The 25,326-nt window shown below is 27.9% G+C and overlaps 1 protein-coding gene across 1 annotated transcript; it reads left to right on the top strand.

Annotated features, from left to right (window-relative positions):
* Nucleotides 1-3,684: 3,684 nt before the first annotated feature.
* On the top strand, nt 3,685-24,447 carry LOC118066116 (gamma-aminobutyric acid type B receptor subunit 2-like; the record flags this gene model as incomplete). The annotated part of the gene is made up of 17 exons (XM_035081911.1): nt 3,685-3,822; nt 6,613-6,780; nt 11,681-11,856; nt 12,728-12,905; nt 13,778-14,011; nt 15,240-15,300; nt 15,412-15,646; nt 16,075-16,315; nt 16,414-16,536; nt 17,764-17,874; nt 17,944-18,168; nt 18,253-18,435; nt 18,517-18,619; nt 19,025-19,151; nt 19,481-19,905; nt 21,116-21,520; nt 22,225-24,447. Coding segments are annotated over 17 exons (3,666 nt in total), but the record flags the coding sequence as incomplete, so codon positions are not given.
* Nucleotides 24,448-25,326: the final 879 nt, after the last annotated feature.

Below are 25,326 nucleotides of genomic sequence, written 5' to 3'. Positions count from 1 at the left end.
TATACGAAAAAAATTCTTGGGATTATTTTGAAATGAGAAACTTACTTGGCTGCATGAAGAGTGAAATTTTTAAAGCTGCGTCATGATGTATTTGGTAATATGTCATTCAAAATTATATCTATGTTAGATTCAATTTTTTTTTTTATTATATGCCTGAGAATTTTTATTTAAAACCGCAAGTTTAAGTTGAAGAATTCAAAAGATTTTTTATTTTTTATTGATTTATTTTTTAATAAAAATAAAATTGAAAAATCCTATTAAAATTTTTTTTTTTCAATTTTATAGCAGGACTCTTCTCCAGTGTAAAGCCTTTTGTATGGCATAAAAAATTCCCCTGCACTCGAATCCTTGGTGTATTGTGGTAAATTCTTTTCACATATCGAGGAATTGAGCAATCACTCCATTCATTCTATATCTGAATATCTTATTCATAATATCTTACGATATAATAAGAACCAGTCTAATATTCTACTCATGAAATATTACGTGAGCACTTTTTTTTATTAATTCTTTTGAAAGTGAAATGCGGGAAAAATTGTATTAAATACCATCATCTTAAAAGCAAATATTATTAAACTAATGATAAATAATGAATTACTAATATAAGCGAATAATTTAATAATATTTTAATAGAAATTAATTAATAATTATTATGAGTTGTTAACAAATTAATAATTACTAATACACAAATACGCAAAGTAAACAAAATCAAAATTAATATACGATAAATATTAACTTTCAACAATAAATAAATATGTAAATATGAATGCACGAGTTTCTTTATAAAGTAAATGGGTATGTTAACTTGTGTTAATTTCAATATGAAAACTTCTTCTTTTCAAAACACATACATAACTCTATATACATATAAATTTTTTAAAACAGCAATGTTAAATATTGACTTACAAATTAGTTTTCATGTATTAAAAAATGGATTAATTATTTAAAGAAATTTTCTCCACGATGATGAATATTTACAATTATATTACAAATACTAAAGAGACAATATTTCAACAATAAAATAATTATTCATCTAGAAATTTCAGTTTTTCAATGAGATATTAAAATAAATGACATGAAATATTATCTATACAATTATCAAATTAATTATATAAATTAAAAATTAATATTTGTTCCTCCTTTTAATCTGATAGTTGCTAACGAAGATTAGACTTTTCTTACTCACTCTAATCCCTGTGTAAAGACAATGAAGAAGCTAAAATGAATATCAGATTTCAATTGAAACTTTAATTAAAATTTTTTAGATTAAAAATTAAACAATTAAACATTTAAATTAAAAAGTAATGCCAATTAGATATAATATTTAATAGTAACTTATCACTCTTCAACCAAAATTATTAATAAATTTCCATAGGTAAAAGTTAAATTTATTAAAAACTTTTATGTAAAGTATGCTTATAATATTACTATTATTATTATCAGTATTGCAATCGTCAATATTCGATACAATTAAAAAAAAATTCCTATTGAAGTCAGAGGAAAAGTAATCTAAAGTATCGTGAAATTGAAAATTCAGTCATGATTGAAATACTCATGTCTCTTGATAAATAATTCTGGATTTTCTAGATATTCGTCCAACGTGAGATGCGTGATGATTTGATTTAAGGGTTGAAAAATTATTAAGGAAAATGTAACGCACATTTATTGGTAATAAGTTGATAAACTGTCTCTGAGAAAAATTTGATGAAAAAACTATTACATGTTGTACGTATGTAAAAATAACTTTGTAATTTTTTTGTTCAATTTTTTTTGTTGGTTTCATAATTTTTTTTCTTTTTAGCGCTTATGGGCATCCAGTCCATTCCAACAGACTTGTATGATTTGTAAAAATTTTCGATATGGTAACGGAACTCGTTTTAATTATATCTCGATTTCCATTTCTTTCTTTTCTATATTATAAAATAAGTTTAATTTCCATTTTTTCATGCAGACAACGTAAAATGGTTAAAAAAAAAACTTCAGTACATGACGTTTGTGATAAAAAAAATAGAGCTTTCATGTTTTGTTGCAAATGATATGTCCCAATAGTCTATCAGCAGAGTTTGAGAAAAATAACAAGTTAAAATAAACAAAGTCTATCATGATAAGTTGAAACTACAAGTACGTTACTTTGTTTATTTATAAACTTTTACATTTAAAATATCCAGGCATAAATATAAATATATTTCAAAATAAAATCTTTCTATTTGTTTTTTATTCTGAATTAATAACAACATCACAAAACATATCGAATAAAAATCAAAGTATATACATTCTCTGATATTTTTTGTTGTGAGTATGTAGACCTTCGCTATCTGTTTCCTATTTTGTTACAGTTAATATTAATCATCTTTGGTAGTCATAAATATAACCAGGCTTGAATTAACGATCAGTTTTTTGAGGATATACATTTTATGAAATTTATATTCTAACTTTGATTTTTTTCGACATGGTGATAACGAATATTTCAATGTTGATGGGCATAAATGGTGAAAATAAAATATAAATTTGCCAACCAATATTGCAACATTGAACCATTCGTCCGTCACAACATTTATAATTAAATTTATTTTACAAAAACCATCAGGCCATTTTAGATAAATTTATTAACAGCTTTCAAAGTTTTGTTGACTGAAAGCTAGTGATTTTTCGAAATGTTTTAAAAATTCTGAATAAATTGTTATTTCATGGACGTTAAACTTTTCTGTAAGAATTAATAGAAATCATTAAAGTTTTTTTCTTCTTTTTATATTAAAAATATTACAGTTGTATAAAAGCTTAAATTGCTTGAACTTATTCTCTACGTCTCAAGAGTTTAATTCTGACGGAAAAAATAGAAAATAAAAAAATTACAACGATCATTTCCGCTCTTTGGAAAGGAGTATATGAAAACAATTTTAAAACTTCTTCTAAGTTGCATTTACTTTGTTACTATCACAACTTGACTTTCTGAATGATGGATAACAATTTTTTTATAAGAGACAGAACTTGAGCTAAGATGAAGTCTTTGAAAATATATAACTTATGTTTAAAATCTGTAAACTCTTTGCGCGTTATTTCAAAGTACACTGCTTGCCTTCAGGGTGTTAAGTGACATTACGTAATATGCACATGCCATGACGCAGTCAACAAAGAACAGTTTTACAGTTGTTTAATCTTTTTTCAAAAAATACTTTTTCATTTGTTATCTAGTAAATTTTATTTCTATTTAAGATTTAATAGAATATTCACTGATAATATTCAATATTTCATTTGTTATATAAAAAATTGCTAAATAATTGTATAAATTGGATGAGCTATTAATGATAACAATCAGTTAACTAGTTTTAAAAAATCAAGATCATGATTGTTGAGGATGTAGGTTGGAGGTAACCTTGTTTTAAAGCTGACGGTCATAATTTTTATGGCCATAAAACTTTTATGTCATAATTCACCTTGAACACCTATATTTCATTTTATGTTCCACTTTTGATAACTAAAAAAAAATCAATTACCAGAATGTTCATTGTAGAAACACAAGCTGAATAAAAAAAAATTGGCAAAAAACTCATTTCAAGTTGGGTATTATAAAATCTTAAATTTAAATGAAAAAACTCACCTTCATTATAAATAAAACTAAAAAATAAAATTATTCATACATTTGTATCAGCACATTATTTATTATAGCATCATATATGATTTCAGTGCAATGCAGCAGTTGGTGTGAAGGCATTCTTTGACATGATGCATGGAGGACCACATAAAGTGATGTTGTTTGGTGATGCATGTACCCAAGTAACAGATCCAATAGCCAAAGCATCCAAACACTGGCGTCTTACTCAAGTAAGTGTTGATGCAATAACAACTGTATGCCATTCATAAATAAGTATCATTATCATCCAATAAATTAATATGTCGAAGTATCATAGGTAATGTGTTGATGTATTGCGAATGGTGCTTCTATGCACTCATTGCATTGAAGCTACTGACACCGCATTTACATATAGATAGAATGTAAATACTATGTTATGTAGTATGCCAGCTACGCAGAACGTTCAATTCACTTTGCTTCATCTCATATAATGTAACTTGGTCGAGAGCTGTAGGTTATCGATTATTTTCTGGTAATTATCAGAAATATTTACTCCATACTCACAATAAATATACTTGTGATTATTAATAAAACATGGCTCATCAAGCACAAATTGAAATAACCCACAGGAATATAATATATTAATAAATACAAATAAATCATTGTACCATCCAGAGCTCAAATATTCAATGAGGTAGTTTGAGTTGTTAACGAACAATCTATTAATCAAGAAATTTTTAATGAAGTTTCCAAAATAATTTTAACATTACTGAAATTATTAAAAAGAATATAATCAAGTTATATCTAGCAAAAAGAAGAATGATGAGAAAAATTTAATTTCATATATATTTTAATTACTAAAAATTAAACATTATATAGAATTATTTTTTCATTATTCTTGTGACGCAAATAATTTTTAATAAGATAAAAAAGATATTTCTAGAAAATATCTTTAAATCTTTTTTTCAACTTTAAAACTTCAATTCTCCTAACCAAACTTTGCAATTGAAAACTTAGAAAGTAGATCTTAACTCCAACAACGATTTTAATCATTATTAAATCCTTTCTGATTAATTTATTCCATAACAAACTGTCCAATCATTTTCCTCCTATCATTAAAAATAAAGAATTAACCATTGCAAATATTTTCTCTAAACTATAAGATAATTTTTATTCAACTGGAAACTATTCATGTCCCAGAGGTAACACCTAATATGAATTACGCTAGTTAATCAATAGAAATTATAACACAGATATTCTGCTGGAGGATATTATAACTGGGATGTTTAGATGTAATATTAAATAGTCTCTTAATGATTCTCAATTCAAATAGCCTGGTTCAACTCTATTACCTATGAGGTGTAATGATCAATCAAATGAACAATTTTCAACGTTTCCTTTGATAAGAAAACATTTACATTTACTAAATGTGAAAATGTAGCATTCAACTTTCGTATTTGAATCAAATTAAAATAGTCAGTGAATTTTTTTTTGTGACCCAAATTCTAAATAGTATAAACCTGAACGGTTTGCGAAATTTAATTGCAAAGTTTTCTTAGTTATCATAACAAGCACTATTTCTATACTGGATAAATATTTTGCATTCATCGCAAATAAGAGAATACATTTAAAAACATTGCTTATTAGCTTATGTTGTTAATTAAATTTTAATCATGATAATGTATATTTCCTACAACTTTAGATTCTATTTATTGATTTTAGTGTAGTTTTTTTAATAACTTTTACAAAATATCTATGCTTTCATTCTTGCTAAATAAAATTGACTGATTTAGAATCAATTTTTTTTGTTATTTATCCAAATACATTTTTTTTTCAATTTCATTTTCAAGCTTGTTTATAGAAAATGATGAAATATCAAAGAGAACATGCCATCATTACGGTAAATTTACATTTATAGTTAGCTATTTTTTTTTCAAAAGAGCAATATAGGTCATCTACAGATAATTTGTTAAATGAATAATTTTCAATACAGTCTGAAGAGCTATTTATGAAGCTTTAATAAATTCAATTTTACTTCTGAATATTTTGTTTTTTATTTTATGATATATATTTATCTCTATAAATACTTTGGATGGTTCAATTGCATGTTTCTGGTGTCTGATCGAAATTGAGTTATACTACTGATCCCACATTTGCAGATAAATTTTGAAAAATTGTTGAAAAACCAACAAGATAAATTATTTGAAAATAAGTTTTAATTAAGTAAAGTGTTTTTAAACATTTATATGAATAAAAGTTATAACTTAATAAAAAAAAAATTGTTTTCAAATGAAAAAAAAAAGGCATAATGAAATGACAATTTGAAAAGTAATAAATTTGATTTATATTTGAAACCATTAAGAGTTATTACTAAAGTTGTTATCACTTGAAAGTTTTTTTTTTACTAAAAAATGGAATAATATTTTTAAAAAAAGTGATGTAACCTTTAAAAACGAATTTTATTTTTAGATTAATTATCTCAATAGAAAATCAATGTTCAAATTTTTCTCTTCACTTCTGATTAGTTTTAATATTATTAAAAAATAATGTAAATTATTATTTAAGGAAGAGAATAATTACTAACAAGATAAAAATGCAGACAAACATATTTGTCAGATCAATAAACATATAAGACAGCTAAAAGCAAACATCAACCTCCGGACATTATTCTTTATCACTACTTGTGTTATCGACAAGCTTCATATTTACTCTAAACTGATCTTTATAGCTTTATTTTTATTCAATATAAGTTGAAAGTAACAGTTCTAAATGCCTATCATATCATAGACTGTCACGAACAGACTTTCAGTGAATATGTTAATTCTTTTATCATCATATACATTTTTCTGAATTTTTATAACTATCATCATGGTTATTGATTATTGATTATTACTATTATTATCATTGAACATAGAATGAAAAAGTAAAGCGGATAGTAAGGCAATTTATAAGCTACTATTTTACTAAAAATTATGATAGTAGAAAAGTTATAAAAATGCACTCGTAAATATATATTATACAATTTTTAAATTTTATTCCAGTTAAGTTATGCTGATACCCATCCAATGTTCACAAGCGACAATTTCCCCAACTTCTTCCGAATCGTACCGTCGGAAAATGCTTTCAATGCACCGAGGGTGGCTCTATTGAACTCCTTCAACTGGACTCGTGTTGGAACAATTTACCAGAATGAGCCTAGATATGCTCTTGTGAGTATTTTTATTTTTCTTCACTACTTTATCTTACGTTTTTATTAATTCAAGATCGTTCATATGTTAATATTAAACATGTAGAATAATATGAATGACTTCACTACAATTAATTGATAAAATATGCCATTTATTAATGTTAGTAAAAATGAAATACAATTGTAATTGAAAAAAATCAAAAGCAAATGTAATTAAAGTAGATGAAAGTTTGAAATTTTTTTAGCTGCATCAAGACAAGTAATTAAAAGAAAAAATTCATTAAACCAACATCTTTTACTTTATTTTTAATTATGTTATTTATTTTGGGATAATGGAATACCATCATTTAAATTAATTACCAACAGAGGTATTGATTAAATAAAAATATTGTTATTTAAATAATACCTTATGGCAAAATTTTTAATTAAAATATAGTGAGCTTTATATAATATTCTTCAATATTATTAATTGAAGAATTGTGTATTTATATGATAAAAATACGTAAATCATATATTACAGTGTTTCAGTATATTTATCAATCTTTCCATTAAATTCAGCAATCAATTTCCATATAAATTTAATGGAGAAATTCACTGGAGAGTTATGAAAACTTATAAGCACAAATACGCATTGCAAAGTTAAATTATTATCGTCTTTAAAGCCTTAGATATTACCCTATTGTAATAAATATATATGTAAACTACCCAAGATTGAAGTAGAACATATATGAATGAGCTCTATAGGGAACCTAGGTATAGGTGTATTTTGAGGATAAACACCTTATACATGTATGTACAATGTATAGTAGTTTAACTTAGGGCTTTTACTATTGCTAGAGAGAATCTAGTGATTAATCTGCTTATAGTATACATGTGTAGAGTAAATCTGCAGTGGAACAAGAAACTAAATAAATTTCTTTTGCTCATTTATGCCAGCTCTAACTCGCAAAGTAATTTTTTTCGAATTAAGCTGTAAATTAAGTCCTTAAAAATGCAGGATTTTTGTATTAACTAAATCAGATAAATGCTTTCAATTTTACTCGTTTGTATTCTAGGGTGAAATGCTGAAATAAATCTTGCAGTGCAGAATGATTACGGCTACTTTTAACAATCTAAATATTTAAAACGAAAAATAAACAACGAGTGTTTCAATTTTTGTGGAAAAAATAAAATTATCATTTTAGCTTAATTTTCATGCATATTCATAAAATACAAATATTTGAAATTTTTAAATAATTTTAAAATGTATTTTTTAGAAAAAAATTCACATAATTGGCCTTGAAATGAATTTTTGTCAAACAAGAAATCTATTGAAATAAATTAATTGATAAAGCCTAAGGTTAATTTATCAATAAGACAAATTGAATGAATTCAATCAAAGCTTTCGAATAGTTCGACATCGTTTTGTATTGTTAGTATATGCATTAATCGCTACACTTCGACTTTCCCTTCGTACTCGTGTCTATATACATAAGTCAATTTACTTATACCCATTGCGCTGCCTTTCATAAATTAATACTACGTACTGTTTCTAGGTCACAGAATTTAATTAAACTGAATACTATTTTAAACGCTTCATAAATACTCTGTCGTATATAACCAATGTCTAATATTTAATTTTGAACCTCAAATAGAGATTCTTGAATAAAATGAAATTGTTCAACATCGAAAAAATCATAATACTTACAATGTTTTAAACCCTTTTATAATTATCTCTATGTTCATTTTTTCTATCATCTACAATCTATTAAAAATCGGTTGTATGTTATAAATGTATAAGTTGTAAATTATAAATGAGATGTTATATATTAAGAATGATATGCTATTAATATTGTTAGACTGACATTGTCAAGATTGGCCGAAGTAGAAATATTTGTAGAAAAATTTCTAGTTATTTCTTTCAAGTTTTTTTGCCATCAAACGTTATATAATATTTTATCATAAAATTTTTAATAAAATCGTCACATATGTTCAAACTAATCCTTTGAAAACAAAAAAGTAAACTTGCATATTTAAAAAATTCTTTAAAAACATAAAAAACATTATAAAACTTTCAAAAAATGAAAATACAAAAAATAAATATTTATTGAGTTAAAAAAAACTGTTAATGGAAAATTTTATTTTTAAAAAACCATAACAAATGGAACAAAAAAAATAAATAATAACTATAAAAAGAATAAAAAAGTTGATGAAGATAAATAAACTATTACAACTATTTGACGTCTTGTTTTATTGTGATGACTTCAAAAAGGATAAACATTAAGACAGTTTTGAGTAGTTGATTCACTGCAAGCAACTTAGATGAGGAACAGATTACTCTTGCAATTTGTCAAAATCCAGCACGTGCGCTAAGGATGATTGGTAGATGTTTCATTTACTCATGTCATGTAAACTTCTATTCTTTCCATCTTTGGCACAATTCCAAGGAAGCTCAACGGATATCCGCTAGAGCGTGATACTGTCTTATACTTATTACCAAGGGAATAATGCTCCGGATGAGATGTTCAGAGTTCATGTAGAATAAGGCTCGTTAGTGATACGTAATAACAGTCTTATACAATAGAGACAGTTACAATAGGAAATTGCGCTTTTACATTTACTATTTTATATTCTTTTAATAACTTAATAAAAAGACCACTGTTTTATGATTTTATTAAAATTCATGCATTTTACTCTTTATCTTTTTAAACAACATTTTTACATCTTTGAACTACATACTGACTTAAATTTCAGTAATGAATCCTATTAAAACTTAAGTAGGGCATGGGCTAGACTAGCACAGAGTGGCTAGCCAGGTACCAGTGGTTGACCACCTGCAAAAAATGAGCTAGATCTATCCAGTCTTAATTTAATCTTAGTTTTGAACATAATCCGGTTAAATATTTGGAGATTATTGGAGACTGAGTCAGGTATCTTCAAGATTCTTGATGGTGTCATAATTTAAGAAAATTTAAATTATTCATGAAGATTATTTGAATTAATACTTGCAAGTTAATTAGAGAATATCAATTTCAAGAAGGCATTACTGATATCAACAATTGGTTGCAAACTTTTTAAAATATTTTATTCTTTTAAAAATATTTTTTACCAATGGAGAAACGCAAATAAGCTCTAAGAGTGAAGGAAGTATTTTTTTAAATGTAGTGTGTTGATTTTTTTTAATAAAAAAATTTCACATTGCATTACTCTATCTTGTTGAAAAAAGAAATATAAAAAAATATTTCATTATACCAGAGAATATGTTTCCAGTGAAAGAGATAATGAGCAATAATTCAATCTTACCTATTCCATTTCTTCAAAAAGTTAGCTCCAGCACAGAGTGGTAATCAGATAAAAATATTCATTTGAAAAAAATTTATTTTAAAATTACAAATGAAAATATTGTGTACACATTTTTTTGTTAATTAAAAATAACCAAAAATAAGTTATTGATTTAAAAAACTTTTTGAATTTATAAAATTTCATGTCTGTCTTTTATTATATCAAGTGAGATCAAATATTCTACCTTTATTTGTTCTATATGTGATTTTTTGAGAGAATAAAATATATTTCCTATTGAATTTCAATTGAAGTTTTCCTGCAAAAATGAACAACAGAAGGAGAATTCTTTTTTGAGCTCCAATATTTTACAGGAAATAATTAAAACAATTGAAAATTTACAAAAATAAATTCTTTTTGATCCCTTTGAAATATTGTTTTCAACTTCAATAATGCTTTAAGGGACATTTTTTTTCTTCGAGTTTTGTACGGTCATAAAAGAGCTTAACTTTTCCTAGTTATAGATCAAAAACCTGTGTAAAAATATTGATCTTTGTTAAACTAATATGGACGGTATATCGATAATAATCGGTTTACTATTAGAGCTTCTATCCCATTTTTTATTACCTCATGGGCTATAAAATGATAACTTATGGTGTCACATGATTATAGTTTCACATATAATCTCACTACCGGAGGGATAACAATCATAATTTTGAGTACATCTTCCACCATAAAATGTAAAGCACATCCTCTTCATATTCGCATACATGATAGAAGTTGAACAAACAAGTGTCGTATAACTGAGATCTATGTTTTGCATCGACAATGGTTCCATCTATGTGAATATGGAATTCATATCCTATAAGTACAGCATACTGAGAAAAAAACATAATGTATCGAAAGACGAAATTGAACCTACATGGCATAATACAACAACTGATATAGAAATGGAATATCGTCTTGCAATAAGAGCTTTATATTGAATTCGAAATTTTTTGATTTTCACATGTTGGCAAGGTTTACTTTCATGTTCTCTGATGTTTCAAATGTAAGCAATAAATTTTTAAAAGATCATAGAAGATACACAAAAGAAAATTCCGTCTCGAAGCAAATTTACAAGGAAATTTTATTCTGTTTATCATAAAAGTTCACAATAAAAATTTAATTTAAACATTTTTCCAATTAAAGTTCATCAAAGTGATAATAGGTTATAGTTAAAGATCAGTTTTACTATTACATCTTAACAAATTGGTTGACAAATACCACATGAAAACATAACTTTGATGATTGTGGCGATAACCTTCATATCAGTTTCTTAATTAATATTCGTAAATTAATTAATTCTAATCGTGAGAGTGTGTAAAATCTTCATATCAGTATCGAAATATATAAATGGTGTATTAATTTATTGAAATCCTCAATTAGTTGGGATGCAAATTACTGAGGGAACTATAACAGAACAGAACTGTTGGTAGTAGGTGGGTGAAAGGTATTAATTTGCAGAATTCGCATCCAACCTAAACACAACCACTATGCCTGCGTAGGCAACATACCGTTGAAAACCACCAGCCACCAGTCTGATTTAACTCAACCAAAGCCCTGTACCCGACGTTTTGCTTATGCTCGATAATAATCTTTATTTATTATTTACATTCTTCTAGGCACATAATAGACTGCTAGCCGATCTCGACGACCACAAATTTGAAGTGCTGGAAACTCAAAGCTTTGCTACTGAAGTAAGTTCTGCCCTAGAAAAACTGAAAAATGCAAATGTCAGAATAATCCTAGGAAATTTTAATGAAGCTTGGGCGAGACGGATATTTTGTGAAGCTTTCAGGTATTGTACTAAATACGATTCATCATTTATATAATACTTTATTTTTATATTGTGTGTATTAAAAATAAATTACTGTGCCGCATTCATTCGATTTTTCTCATTTCCATTCAATAGACACTTTAAAGAAATTCATTTTCCTTTCAATAAAGTCAATGTTAAGGTTTGGTAAATGGACCAATTAGTATCTCTGGTTCGGATACCATTTGTACAGGTACCAATTTGAACTGGAAATAAATTACTTATAAGTCATTATCAATATATTATTATTTAATTTGATCTTAGTCCATTAAATATTTACATTATCAATTAAAAATCACTCGTACTTGATTATCAATTCTGTGATCTGTCTTATCGTTAGTAGTAAAGGTGCTATGACCTCCAAGTTATTTGAATGATTAAAAAATTATTTTTACCACAAAAGAATAAGTAAAACATTTATTTTTTATTCATACAAAACGAAACTTTTTTACTAAGGTGGTTACAACAAAGTAAGTTTTGAATAAGTACATTTATTTTTATAAGTACAGGTATTTTATTATTTAAGTGTATTTTTAAAAAATAAAAAAAGCTACAAAAATATAGCAAATATAATTTAAAAAAGAATTATCTTGGCTCATTTCTTCAACAACGGAATGTATTCATGTATTAAACGTAATAAAATTCAGCTAGTGGTTTCATAAGCTTAATAATGAATGCATTAAACTGTCTTAAAAATTTTTAAATAGTTCACACTCTATTGCTTTTAGTTGGAACTTTATTAATAATTAAAAGTATTATAAAAACTTTTTCAGCTGATAGTTCACTCACCTCAACTTTATCTTTTATAATTGATTAAATTTAATGAAAACTAATACTCATGCTTGGTTAACAGGTTTCGAATGTTCGGAAGAAAATACCAGTGGATAATTATGGGCACATATGCTGAAGAGTGGTGGTTACGACCTGATGGTGGTTGTGCACCTTCTGAACTTATTGAAGCTTTACATGGAGCTATTTTGACTGACCTACTTCCTCTTTCTACTGATAGGCAAATCACCGTATCCGGAATCGTGAGTATTTTACGGAAATTGTTTTATAAATGGTTTATCCAATAAATTAGAAAAAATAATTACTCAGTTAGCTTAACGTGTGTAACCTTTTACTGAAGAATCGTTAACCATTTTAATCGGAAACAAAGAAATAAAAGTACATCAAATAACAATCAACATTTCCAATAGCGTCATGTCGATAGGGTTACATGCATCTATTGTTATAACTCGGCGAATTGCCAGATCGAAACATATATAAAGCTATAGTAAATAACTACTGGCATACGTTTCAAGTTTGTAATCCTTTGGTCTTCAGTAAAATCCAAAATATTGTGAGTTCCGTATATATTCTAGTAATATTTCTCCGGTACAATATATAGCACCTACGTGTTCTTAAGAGCATCTAAAAGGAATACCTGAGAAATTTTCTTTTTCAATTTTCAAGAAATTTATGAGAATCACAATAAAAAAAGATTCGAATTATAAAATTATACAAGAAAGAAACATAAATTCTATTTTTTTTTTATTTTATATTTTATCCTAGTTCAACACAGATTTTATCGATTTAGTTCTCAATTCCAGTGAAAAATTCATTATCGTTGTATCAGTTGAAACACACTAGCTTTATTGACTTTTTTTCTAACGAAAAAATATAATGAAAGGAAATATTTTGTTGTTAGTGTTTCTCATTTACTTCAACAGATTATTCGGTAACTTTGATTTTTTTACTCCAAAGCTCATTTTATCCTTTAATCCTTTGATGCTCTAACGTGAAATCAAGATATATTCAATTATTTTATTTACCCAAGGTGTGAGTTTAGCTCGTGTGACAATATAAAATGTAGTTGAATGATACAAATTAAAGTTTATGTAATCCTCTTTGACATTTATAGACACCAGAAGAATATCAAGCTGAATACGACTCCAGAAGAGGCAACGAATATTCGAGATTCCATGGTTACACATATGATGGAATATGGGCGATTGCACTAGCTATTCAGCACGTCTCCAAACGAATACGGCATTTCCGTAGGAATCAGACTGTCACAGACTTTAAATACAGAGATCCTCTGTGGGAAGAACTTTTTTTAAAGGCCCTGAGGAACACCAGCTTCGAAGGAGTTACTGTGAGTTTCTCTTCAATGTGTACTACCATATATTCTATATTCACTCACGAATTCTATTAAAGCCAGAGTAACCACTTCCATTTGGGCTTCAACTAACTTTCTCTAAGCTTTGTGCCGCACAAGACTTGTTATAATTTAACATTTTCCCACGTGTTTCCTCATCACAGAGGGGAAGTCATTTCTACCCTTCTATTTTCTCCCTTTGGTTTTGTTTATCAGAGAAATGTTTCCGTAACATAACTCTAACTAACTCTTGCTCTGATTTTTTCCACACTTATGTAATGCAATAAAGAAAGTCTTGACGTGTAAATTCCAAGTATTTTATTTCTCTTCGAACACTCAAGATTGATTTTCTTTTGATGCCATTGTTACTTTTGATTCAGTCACGCTCACAATTGATCCACTATATTGTACTTTCCACAAGGTTTACTTCACCATTCACGTACATTTTCACATTATTTTATCCACCAGATGGTTTTTTTATGTGCAATTTAAATAAAAAATATTCTTCTCGTGTGCTTTTGTTAATACCAGATCATGAATTTTTGAAAAAAGTTGTTGTCGACAGCTTATCAGAAATTAATAGAGCTAAGGAAGCTTGCATATTGAAGATCTTATTTACAGTTTATGGAATTTATTATTCATTCAACTATCAATCCAGGAAATTCATTTAAATATTCAAGTTTATCTAATATTTAAATTCAGTATAATTAAAATACTCTTTAAATAAAATAACTATTTTAAGGTGATTTAGTTCATTTGATTTTTATAATGTTCTTGATCTCACAAGAATGTAACAAAGATCCTCATGCTTGTTGGAGTTTAATAATAGAAAAAAAATTACCCAACGAGTTAAAAAATTTATTCAGTTATGAAAATTTATGTAAACTTAACTATTCTAAAATCCCATGACATGCTCTCGAATTGTTTCTTAAGAATATCTCATTTACCTTTTACATAAAAAATCATGTATAATCAACTACATTTTTTTATATTTTAATAAAAAATGTCCCAACTCCTTTACTAACTACACTAGAATTTTCTTAAACATCTTCTATCAGAAGAACAAACTCCTTCTTTCATCGAATACCGCAATTAAGTTTCTTTTTCTTCACCTAAAATAAAATATTATTGTTACAAATCGATTAACAAAATAAATCTTACAATCTAATAACTAAATTAAAAGACAATCGATGGCAGAACTAAATAAATCAACATTCTATTTCAGGGACCTGTCCGTTTCTACGACAATGAAAGGAAGGCCTACATATTGTTAAAGCAATTCCAAAGTGAGTGGCGACAATGAAAATCAACTTAGTTAGTGAAATATTAACAAAATAATTGTTTGAGATCGGGTGACCATATCAAAATATTCTCAAGAGGAAACATCTCAATTCCAGGTGGAACAGAAGTTAAAGTTGGCGAATACGATGGAGTCACTGATACATTAGATCTTAACAGAGGTCAACCGCTGATCTGGCGTGGTCGATCGCCCCCGAAGGACCGAACAGTTGAAGTCATCGAGCACTCAACCGTCAATATCACCATTTACTCGGTGATAGCATCTGCAGCTGCCATGGGCATCATTATGGCTGTAGTGTTTCTCGCCATCAACATCAGATACAGAAATCAAAGGTACTATCAGCCAAGTATATTTGCAAATCATGCTACTCTGTCTCTGTCTATCTTCGTCCATGTTTATTTGTTCTTGTTAGTGCTATTGAGTAAATTCAATTAAAGCATTTAGAATCTCTGCGATCCATTATTGATTCGTTTAGTTTCTTCTCACTGTTATCTTCATTCAATGGATTATTGAAATTGAAATCTCAAGGAAGTATTGTTTAAAATTCATACGCAATCTCTACTGGTTTTATTTAATGATTCTGGATTTTTGAGATTCAGTGACAAACTGTTTTACTCAAGAATTTCTATCATTTTATTAATGAGAAAGCTTTGAAATATTAATCATGAAGAACATGCAGACTGCTTACTAATGATATTCAAGAGTTTTGTGTGGTAACAAGCGACCAACGTAAACATTTTAAAATTTCAATGGCTTTCAGATACATAAAGATGTCATCTCCTCACTTGAACAATCTTATTATCGTTGGATGTATGCTAACATACAGCAGTGTCATTTTTCTGGGGTTAGATTCAACTCTGTCAAGTACGACAGCTTTTCCATACATTTGTACTGCGCGAGCATGGCTCTTGATGGCAGGCTTTTCCCTAGCATTTGGAGCAATGTTTTCAAAAACATGGAGAGTTCATTCTATATTTACTGATGTCAAGCTCAATAAAAAAGTAGGTAATCAAAGACAAAGGAGTTTCGTTTAATTATCAACTGCAAATGACATCCAATTATTGAATTTAGTTATTGTTATTTTTTCTCTATGTTTCAGGTTATAAAAGACTATCAATTATTTATGGTTGTAGGAGTTCTCCTTGTCATTGATTTGGTAATAATGACAACATGGCAAGTTGCCGATCCATTTTATAGAGAAACTAAAAGAATGGAAGCTTATGTGAGTAAATATATCAATTACTAACTTGAAAGAAATTTTTTGTTTTACCACAATTTATTGCCAGGTTGCCATGTGGTGGATAAAAAGTATCTCTTTTTTTGGACTCTTAATTTATCACACTCTTTAATGTGCTTTGACTGTGTATCGAGATTTTATTGAAAGTTCAGAACATACTATATACTTGACAAAAAATAAGCGAAATAACAGAGTAGAACAAAAGTAATTAAAAAAGAAAAAACTTTTTTTTTAAAAGTAATATACAATAAAATTTAGTATTCTTGGCAACGTGAATGATGTTACACTAAATCAAACAATAGTTGAAACTTGTTTTAGATTCTAGCTTTTTTCAATGGAAAAAATAAACTTGTTTATTGAAAATAAAACAGGTAGTTCTTAAATTTTTATCAAAACAATTTAAAGAAATCACTGATGTACAAGTATACAGGTCAAAGAACTGATAAAAAAACGTACATTTTTTTAAAGTGTTCAGTGGGTTTAGAAAATTAATAGAAAAATACGATGAAATTTGTTTTATTCTACGTTTTAAACAAAGAGATTTCTACTATTTTCTAACCATTTCACAGCTATTTCGTGCTTACTTTGCGATTCAGTGTTTAAAATAAAAACAAAAATTTCGAGTCTATTTTTCTTTTAAATTGTTGAGCATGGAGACTTGATTTTACATCTGAATACTCAGCAAAACTTTATACTCGAGTTGAAATGTAAGCTTTTTTTATCTTTTGATTAAAATTCTACAAATATGAAACTTGGAAGTCTCTGGTTTTCAAGACGTTGGTCATTTCTGATATTTGCTTTGTAAATAAAAGACAAAAATTTAATCTTATTCATTCTTCAAAGAAATATATTTGAAGATTAAAAAAGACATTTTTGGGAAATCGTGCGTTATAATAGAAAAATTTTTAACCACGAAAAAGTTTTCAAACTTTTTAGTCTATGAAAATTTTTATCTGAAAAGAAATTCTGTAAAAGATCATAAAAAGAAGGTGTTTTCAAAAAAATTTTACATAAGTGGCTCTTAAAAATAAATCTTGAATGAAATTTTTTTTAACCCATTTTTTAAATTTAAACAAAATTTATTTAAATATACTACATAATGAAACAAAAAATTTTTTTAATTTAAAATTAGGTCAAGTATGGAGGACTATTTAACTTTATTTTACATTAATTAATAAAAAGTGTGTTAAAAAAGAGTATTTTGTTTTTCAGTCCCTTCCATCAAATGAAGACGTTTTGATGATACCAGAAAACGAGTACTGCCAAAGTAACAATATGACTGTGTACCTTGTTATTATTTATGCCTACAAAGGCTCCTTGATGGTAAAACCTTAGTAAATCTCCTTTGAATACAAAATGTGAATTATTATCTAAATGATAATAAAATTTCAGATATTCGGAGCGTTTCTTGCTTGGGAAACGAGGCACGTAAGCATACCAGCGTTGAACGATAGCAAGTACGTTGGTATGAGTGTTTATAACGTAGTAATAATGTGCATCACTGGAGCTGCTATCAGCTTCGTTCTGGCTGATAAGCAGGACACTATGTTCATAATGCTGTCAATATTTATTATCTTCTGCAGTACAGCCACACTTTGCCTTGTTTTTGTGCCAAAAGTTAGTTTTTGAAAAACTTATTATTTTATTATTTCCCAACAATGACTTGTTTATCTTTCTATTCTTCTACTGATTCTCTTTCAGCTTATTGAACTACGAAGAAATCCCCAAGGCGCGATAGATAAGAGAATCCGGGCGACTTTAAGACCCTCTTCTAAGACTCGGAGAGATTCGACGGTCAGCGAACTTGAAGAACGTTTAAGAGAAGCTACTATAGCCAATCAAAAATTTCGTAAACTTCTTTTGGAAAAAGAATCAGAGCTTCAAGTTGGATATTATTTCTACCTATTGTCATTCCATCTTGTTCTTTTTATTTTTCACTATATCATTTTTTTTACTCTCTTTTAGATATTCCTCAGAAGATTAGGGGATGAGAGTCTCATACAAGATACAAAAGAAGCTATGGATAGATTATCAGTACCAAAAAGCGAAGCAGTTATCAAAAAAGAAGGTATTTGTTATTTTATTTAGTTCATGATGAAATGGCCTGTATAAAAATTTAGCTCCAATTGCCAATGTTGTTTTTAATCTCCCCTTCTTCCCTTATTGACTTTCTATCAATCTGTATGCTAGAGCCCACTGTCCTCCAGCGGCATGGCGCACCCGGTCAGGCAGGTTAGTTAATGAAAAAGAATCGAAAGTCGCTCGAATAAAATTAGAATTAATTGGAAAAGAAAAACCATGCTGTAATTTATGCATTTTGTCTGCATGAAGATAGTGTAAAAGTAGATTTTTAACGGTCTAGGTACCCATCTAGTTAAAATAATTATCGAATAAATCAGTTAATATAAGTGTATAGATAAATATTTCATTATTAACTTGTAGTGTTTACCTGTTTGTTTATGCTACCTTATAGGTTTGTCAATGGTTACGGAAACAACTGATATATCCATGTCATTATGCAGTTTAAATTCGACAACGCTATCACAACCAGAGAATGAATATGTCAATGTTTTAGCGACAAGTGATCAACAAAATATTAAGTAAGAGAATATCATATTTCAATCTTTTAAAGACAATACTTTATAGAGTCTTTGTATTTATATATACATTTATATTAACCTTTAATTCTCTTTCTATCATTCAACTTTATTAAATAAATTGTTTAAATTACTGAAAAATGGAAATTGCAAAATTTGAAAAAAATTTTTCAATTTAAAATCTTTACGGGACAAAATTCTTATTTGAGAAAAATAATCAACAAAAAAAAGCTTTATTTGTGCTTAAAAAACTTGATGTTTCCACTTTTTTGAATATTTTCTTTTACTTTCAAATTAAGTGCAAAAGTTGATATTTTTTGTTATGTTTCCAGAAAAAAGCCATTTTTTAACAAATCTAACTTGGAGGAAAAAGCGTCATTGATTCCACAGAAACCAAGTTCACCATCTAATAACCGAAAGAAAGTTTCCATGAGCGAAGGACCGGAGAGTGAGCCATTAATTGAAAAATATTCTGAGTCAACAACCCTTACAACGAAAGATGATAAAGTCAACGTAGAATTTGTATCGGAAACAGTTGAGGAATCAGAAGAGTCAGTTGTATTGGAGGAGACTGAAATACCACGAGATAACCTAATAACAAGGACAACGAAAGAAGTTTGCCCTGAAAAAAGAGCAAAACTTCCAACACCACCTCCAACCAAAAATGTATCATTTGGCGAATTGGAAAAGCAGAATTATTTGGAACAAGCTATACTTCCACCGCCTGTGCAGTTCGTGCCGAAACATCGGCATACTGGTAGGAAATAATATACAATAAGGGTGCTCATTACACTGTTCAACAAATTTTAACTTTAAATTTGTTTCGGCGAACAAAGTTTTTTGTTATTCACGGATAAAAACTATTGGCTCTATAGTTTACCAAATCATAAATCGTCCTTTCAATGAAATTTGTACATAAAAAATTAACTTATACTGACAGCTAATGTACCACGTACTGAACTTTGAAAATTATCTTCTAAAAATAAATGATACCAATAGATTATAGTGATCGATTGAACTGCAGTGAACTTTACAATCTAGCAATCTTCAATTATAAAAAATATACCTCTCACTTTTGTTATAAAAAGCAATTTTTTTAATATTTTTAACAATTTCTATAGTTTTAGAATTTTCATTTATTTGATATACACATTTTAATATCATATTTAAAAATATGCTAAAATTCTATTCAACAAATTTGATTCAGAAAAGTATCACTTTGAAAAAATAATTCTTTTGAAAGACGAAGTAGTTTATTTTGAATCAACTAAGATGGATAGTTGCATTCAGGGATTTTATATTCATATTAAAATATAGAAATATAAATAGAGATTTATTGCTATCTAAAAATAGATTTTTTATCAACTCAACGTATGATAAATGTTTAAAAAATATATCTGCAATGGTTATTAAACTTAGCTCCATCAAAAATAAAATTATTTCATGCGAGAAGTCTTTATATTCTTTATTTGACAATTCATTTTTATTATTAACGCCATATCTTGTCTGGTAAAATGGAATTAGTTTTCAAATAATTTTTTATCATTTTTATTTTAATTTATTATCTAATTAACATTTGCCATTTATTTCATAATTGCCATAAATTAACCAGTTAAATTTAATATCAAAACCAATATTTAATAAATTTGTTTCAATTTAAAATTAAATTTTCCGCAAATTGATAAAAAAATCATTTATGTGATATTTTTTCAAATTTTTCTAATTTTAAAACCTATAAATAGGCTCAACTTAATGAAAAAAAGTAATTAAATGCTTCATGTAATCAATTCATCTTCTCTTTATAGAGCTAATAATTTGTTTTTTGCTATTATAAACGTAATTAACAGATACTAATTTAAATCAACTTAACGTACCCATCAGAAACACATTGCAATTGTTGATTAGTGTGTGCTATTTACTGAAGGAATTTATTTGAGCTCTATTTATCTTGAAACTTTTCATTGTAGCTCACCATCAACACCAATCATTAGCAAAACGAAGATCATCAGTAAAAAATAATGGATTAGCGCATTCTCATCATGAATTGTTCGAGAAGAGAAGAACGAGTGTTCCGGTGAATACAATTGCTCACGTTTCAACGGAAAATATACCGAAAGGAGAAACTATTGAAGAATCATTGGGTCCTTTCGAACGGTCATACGTTATTAGCGAATGCGGGCATCGAAAAATAGCTGCAATTCCTGCTACAGGCTACAGATGTGAAAAACATGGTGGTGCTAGTCGTCATATACACACCGTCTCAAATGGTTCAGTGGAAACTTCAACTTCTAAGAAGCACCGTGATACTATCAGCAAAAATGCAAGCTCACTTAATGTACAATCAAGCATCAATACTAGTTATTCTGATACTGGTGAGTAATTTATTTTCGATTTTAATCTCTCACCTTTTATTTATTTTCTTCTTTTTAATCAGAATTTAATTTTTCATAATGGATTTGATTATTCAATTATGAAATTGACAAAATGCAAAACATAAACTTTGCAACGTAATTGTTTTCTAATCTTATTAAAATAGAATAGAAAACACCACTTCGATACAAAATTACCTCTTTTGAACTTTATATTTATAATTTCATTTTAACAAACGAGAATAAAATGATCGATCGTACACAAATTGAATTTCATTCTTCAAAGGATCTTGTAGTTTTACATTTATTTTATAATAAGCAATAAGTAATAATAAAAGTATAAAAAATTGTTATTTTCAATATACGTAAGTACCTAATATTTTTATTTTAGTTTATTTTTCATTAAATACGAATATTTTAAAAAGCAATCATTCAATTTATTATTGAAAAATCTAAATTAAAGGCTTAGTGTTTTTTTATTAATTTTTTTTTATCATTTTCATTTTTTTTTTTTTAGTAAAGCAAATGAAAAGCAACAAGGTTCATTAAATAAAATTCCTGAAACAGGAGATCAATAAATACATTTAGAGGTAACTGGAAGCTGATTAGATTTCGAAAAAAAACTCGTCAGAGTCCTTGGAGACTAATAGTGGCAACAATCTTGTTAAACTTTTTCTCTACTGAAGCTTGATTTCTTATGTTTACAGAGAAAACAGAAGATTTAACAGTAATTCACCGATCAGTGTCGGAGAGATCTCGGGAGAAATGCGCCAGGTCTCGCGGCGGTACAGGCCACACAATGACAGAATGTCATCGACATCGCACGCCCTTGAGAAAACATCGTGAGTGTCGACATACAGAATCGAAACTACGACAACAGGCTCGGTTAGAGTATGTGCAGAGTAGTCCTAATGTTGCAACAATTCATAGTACTAAATTTACAAGTACTAATCCCCGTGGAGGTGGACATAGCAGTGGTGCCAGTGGAAATGGCGATAGTGTTGCGGTTGTTAGGGATGAGAATGCAAGAAGTACTGGAACAAGTGGATCAACAACTGATCTGTCGAAGATGTGTAGTGCTGTGTCTGACGGAGAATTACTGGACCTTGATATATTGCCAATTTTTCAAAAATTACTTTCCGAACGGCACAAAAGTTCATCAAGTGGTGATGGATATGGTGCTAACATTGCCAGCTGTCCAAATATATCAATCAAGTGTGACATAGTCGAATATCTTTAACGCTTTGATGTAAAACAAAGAACTATATATATATGTATCATAAAAAACAACTTTTTACTTATTATTTGCATCAAGATTAATGTCAAAACCGTCAATTATATTGTAATTAAAAACTAAAACTGTAAAAGAATGCTAATTCAATTGTTGTATTGAAAAAGTGTACGGGAGTGTTGCCAATAATTATTTGATTATAAAATATGTTGATTACTTTATGAATTAAGGAGTCAGAGACTATTTCATCTGATACCTACCGAATTATTCTTTCTCTCCACACCCTTTATTTCCCTCCTTTACTTCCTTTGCCTATATTACCTCGAAGTACCTCAAGGCTCTATCAATCCCTTTATACTATCATTCGTAAGGTCTCGAGTTTAGACTAACTGAACTGTATTGTACAATCTCTAATCGATTGCCAGGAACTACTAAATAAGGAAGATAGATAACAAACGAATATTTAAGTAAGATGTTTAATAAAAATAAATAAATACACGCAGATTAAAATGAGAAAATTAAAACTGATAAATAAAATTAATAAATCAATCAGTATATAAGATAATTAATACAAACGAAGATTGTAGAATGTGAAAAACGTGAATGTTAAACAATTGCAGTAAATATTTATTATTGTTTTCATGAGAAAAATAATTGTATGACAAAATATTGGAGAGTTATGAAGCCTTGATGATTTAATGGCTAAACCTAAAATATTTGCACTAGCAATGAAAATATCTTCTGCTGACGAATTGTTAAATTATTCAATAGTTGTATACAAGAAGTGTTTTTGAATCTTACAATTATATGTGCGTATAATCTAAATATTGAAAAAACGAAAATGGACAGATTAAACGAGAGAAATAATGTATGAGTGGTAGCTCGTTAGCTTATACAACACTAAAAAAAATTTGGTCGTCGATCGACCAATCGTTTCGGCAGGACTTTTGACTCTTTAATAAGTTATCATTAAATACATAGCACTTTAATATTTGACATAGTTTAGAGAGCGAGAATGATGTTAACTATTTAAAGTATTTTAATCTAGAGTATCATTATTATATCCACTTATTAGAAAGTCGAAATTACTGCCGCTCTCTTATATAATTTTTTGTAAATTTTAATATTGTTAATGACATTTACAGAGAGTGCGATAACTTGTTCCTTGTTCATTCATTTTTTCTACTATAAAATTATATTAAATTTATAAAATTTCGGGCCGACCACATTAAAATGTGTAACACGCCTTTAGCTCAGGTAACAAGTCGTATATACTTCCATCATCAACGTTATCATTTACCGTCATCATTGTATATGTAAACAACTTTTTTAATTAACATACGACTTGTAATTTCGTTCATGACTTGCTGAGAGTATTAATGTTCACTGGCTCGTACTATAATATTATTTATTTATACTAAAGAATCTAGTATTATAAGTAATCGAGCGTGGTCAATATATCATTTGTCTATTTTGTCGTAATTATCTCGTAAATTTATAATTGGCTCTAAACAAATACCACTAAAAGTATATATTTAATAATAAGACTTTCAATAACACGTCAAATTCTTGTGATACTGTTAAGTTGATTTGTACGATACCTATGCATTGTTATCTTTACAATCATGATCACATCGCAATACATAAATGTTTTGAACGATGTATGATTTGACGCAGAGAAAAACGATAATATATATAATAATACGGTTAAAAAATACTTTTCATTTTTTCTCAACTTATTCTATCACCATATTTCTTCCCTAGTCTTTTAATCCACTAGATTTGCAATAAGTGTTGTGTGTTATTGCTTTTATCTCTAGGGAAATACCAAGCTAGACATATGGTATTGAGAAATTCCAGTATAGAGAAAATCCCCAATGTATTTCTTGAAAATATTTTACGCAATACATCGATTTTATGCTTTAGCATGTGTCTATCTATTTACAGATATTTAACTATACGGCCAAACCATCTGTGAACGGATTTACCCACATTTCTAGGCAGGGCTACGCCCATGAGATGAGGGTGCTGTTAGCCTAGGTCAGGTACATCTGAAATTTAAATGCTAGCATTTTTATTACCTGCATCATCATGCTTATTGTCCGTAGTAAAACCTTTCATTTTTCGCTGACGAATGATTTAATGTTACTGTAGTTTTTGGATGGTGATGTAGGGTTGCAGAATTTGAAAAATAATATTAAGAAAAATTAATTCTGTTTTAATATAAGTTTTGATAAAAAAAAAATTATATGCAAAAATATTGTTTTCGTAATTAATTTCAATATTTTACTAAAAGCACTTAAGTAATATTGCTAAAGTTTTAATTATTGAAATATTTAGCATCTTGTATTAACACAAAGACTTGAAAATAACTTTTACTTCGTAAGGAACTTATCCTTATGCGTGCTGAGTGAAAGATCTGCATAAATTCAACTTTCAAGAGGTCATTGAACCGAAGAAGATATTTTAGAGAGAAGAAATTTGTGATCGTAGCTTGGATACATTATGTTTGAAGTTCAAAGGTTTCTTTACCTACCTGCAAATGGACCTTAATCTAATGGGTTGGAGTTATAAAACG

This window comes from Chelonus insularis, unplaced genomic scaffold, assembly GCF_013357705.1.
Source record: "Chelonus insularis isolate UGA/USDA-ARS -01 unplaced genomic scaffold, ASM1335770v1 contig_326_pilon, whole genome shotgun sequence".
In the NCBI taxonomy this organism is placed as follows: domain Eukaryota; kingdom Metazoa; phylum Arthropoda; class Insecta; order Hymenoptera; family Braconidae; genus Chelonus; species Chelonus insularis.
Note: the sequence above shows the minus strand (reverse complement) of the source record. Positions and strands in the feature narration are given on the sequence as shown.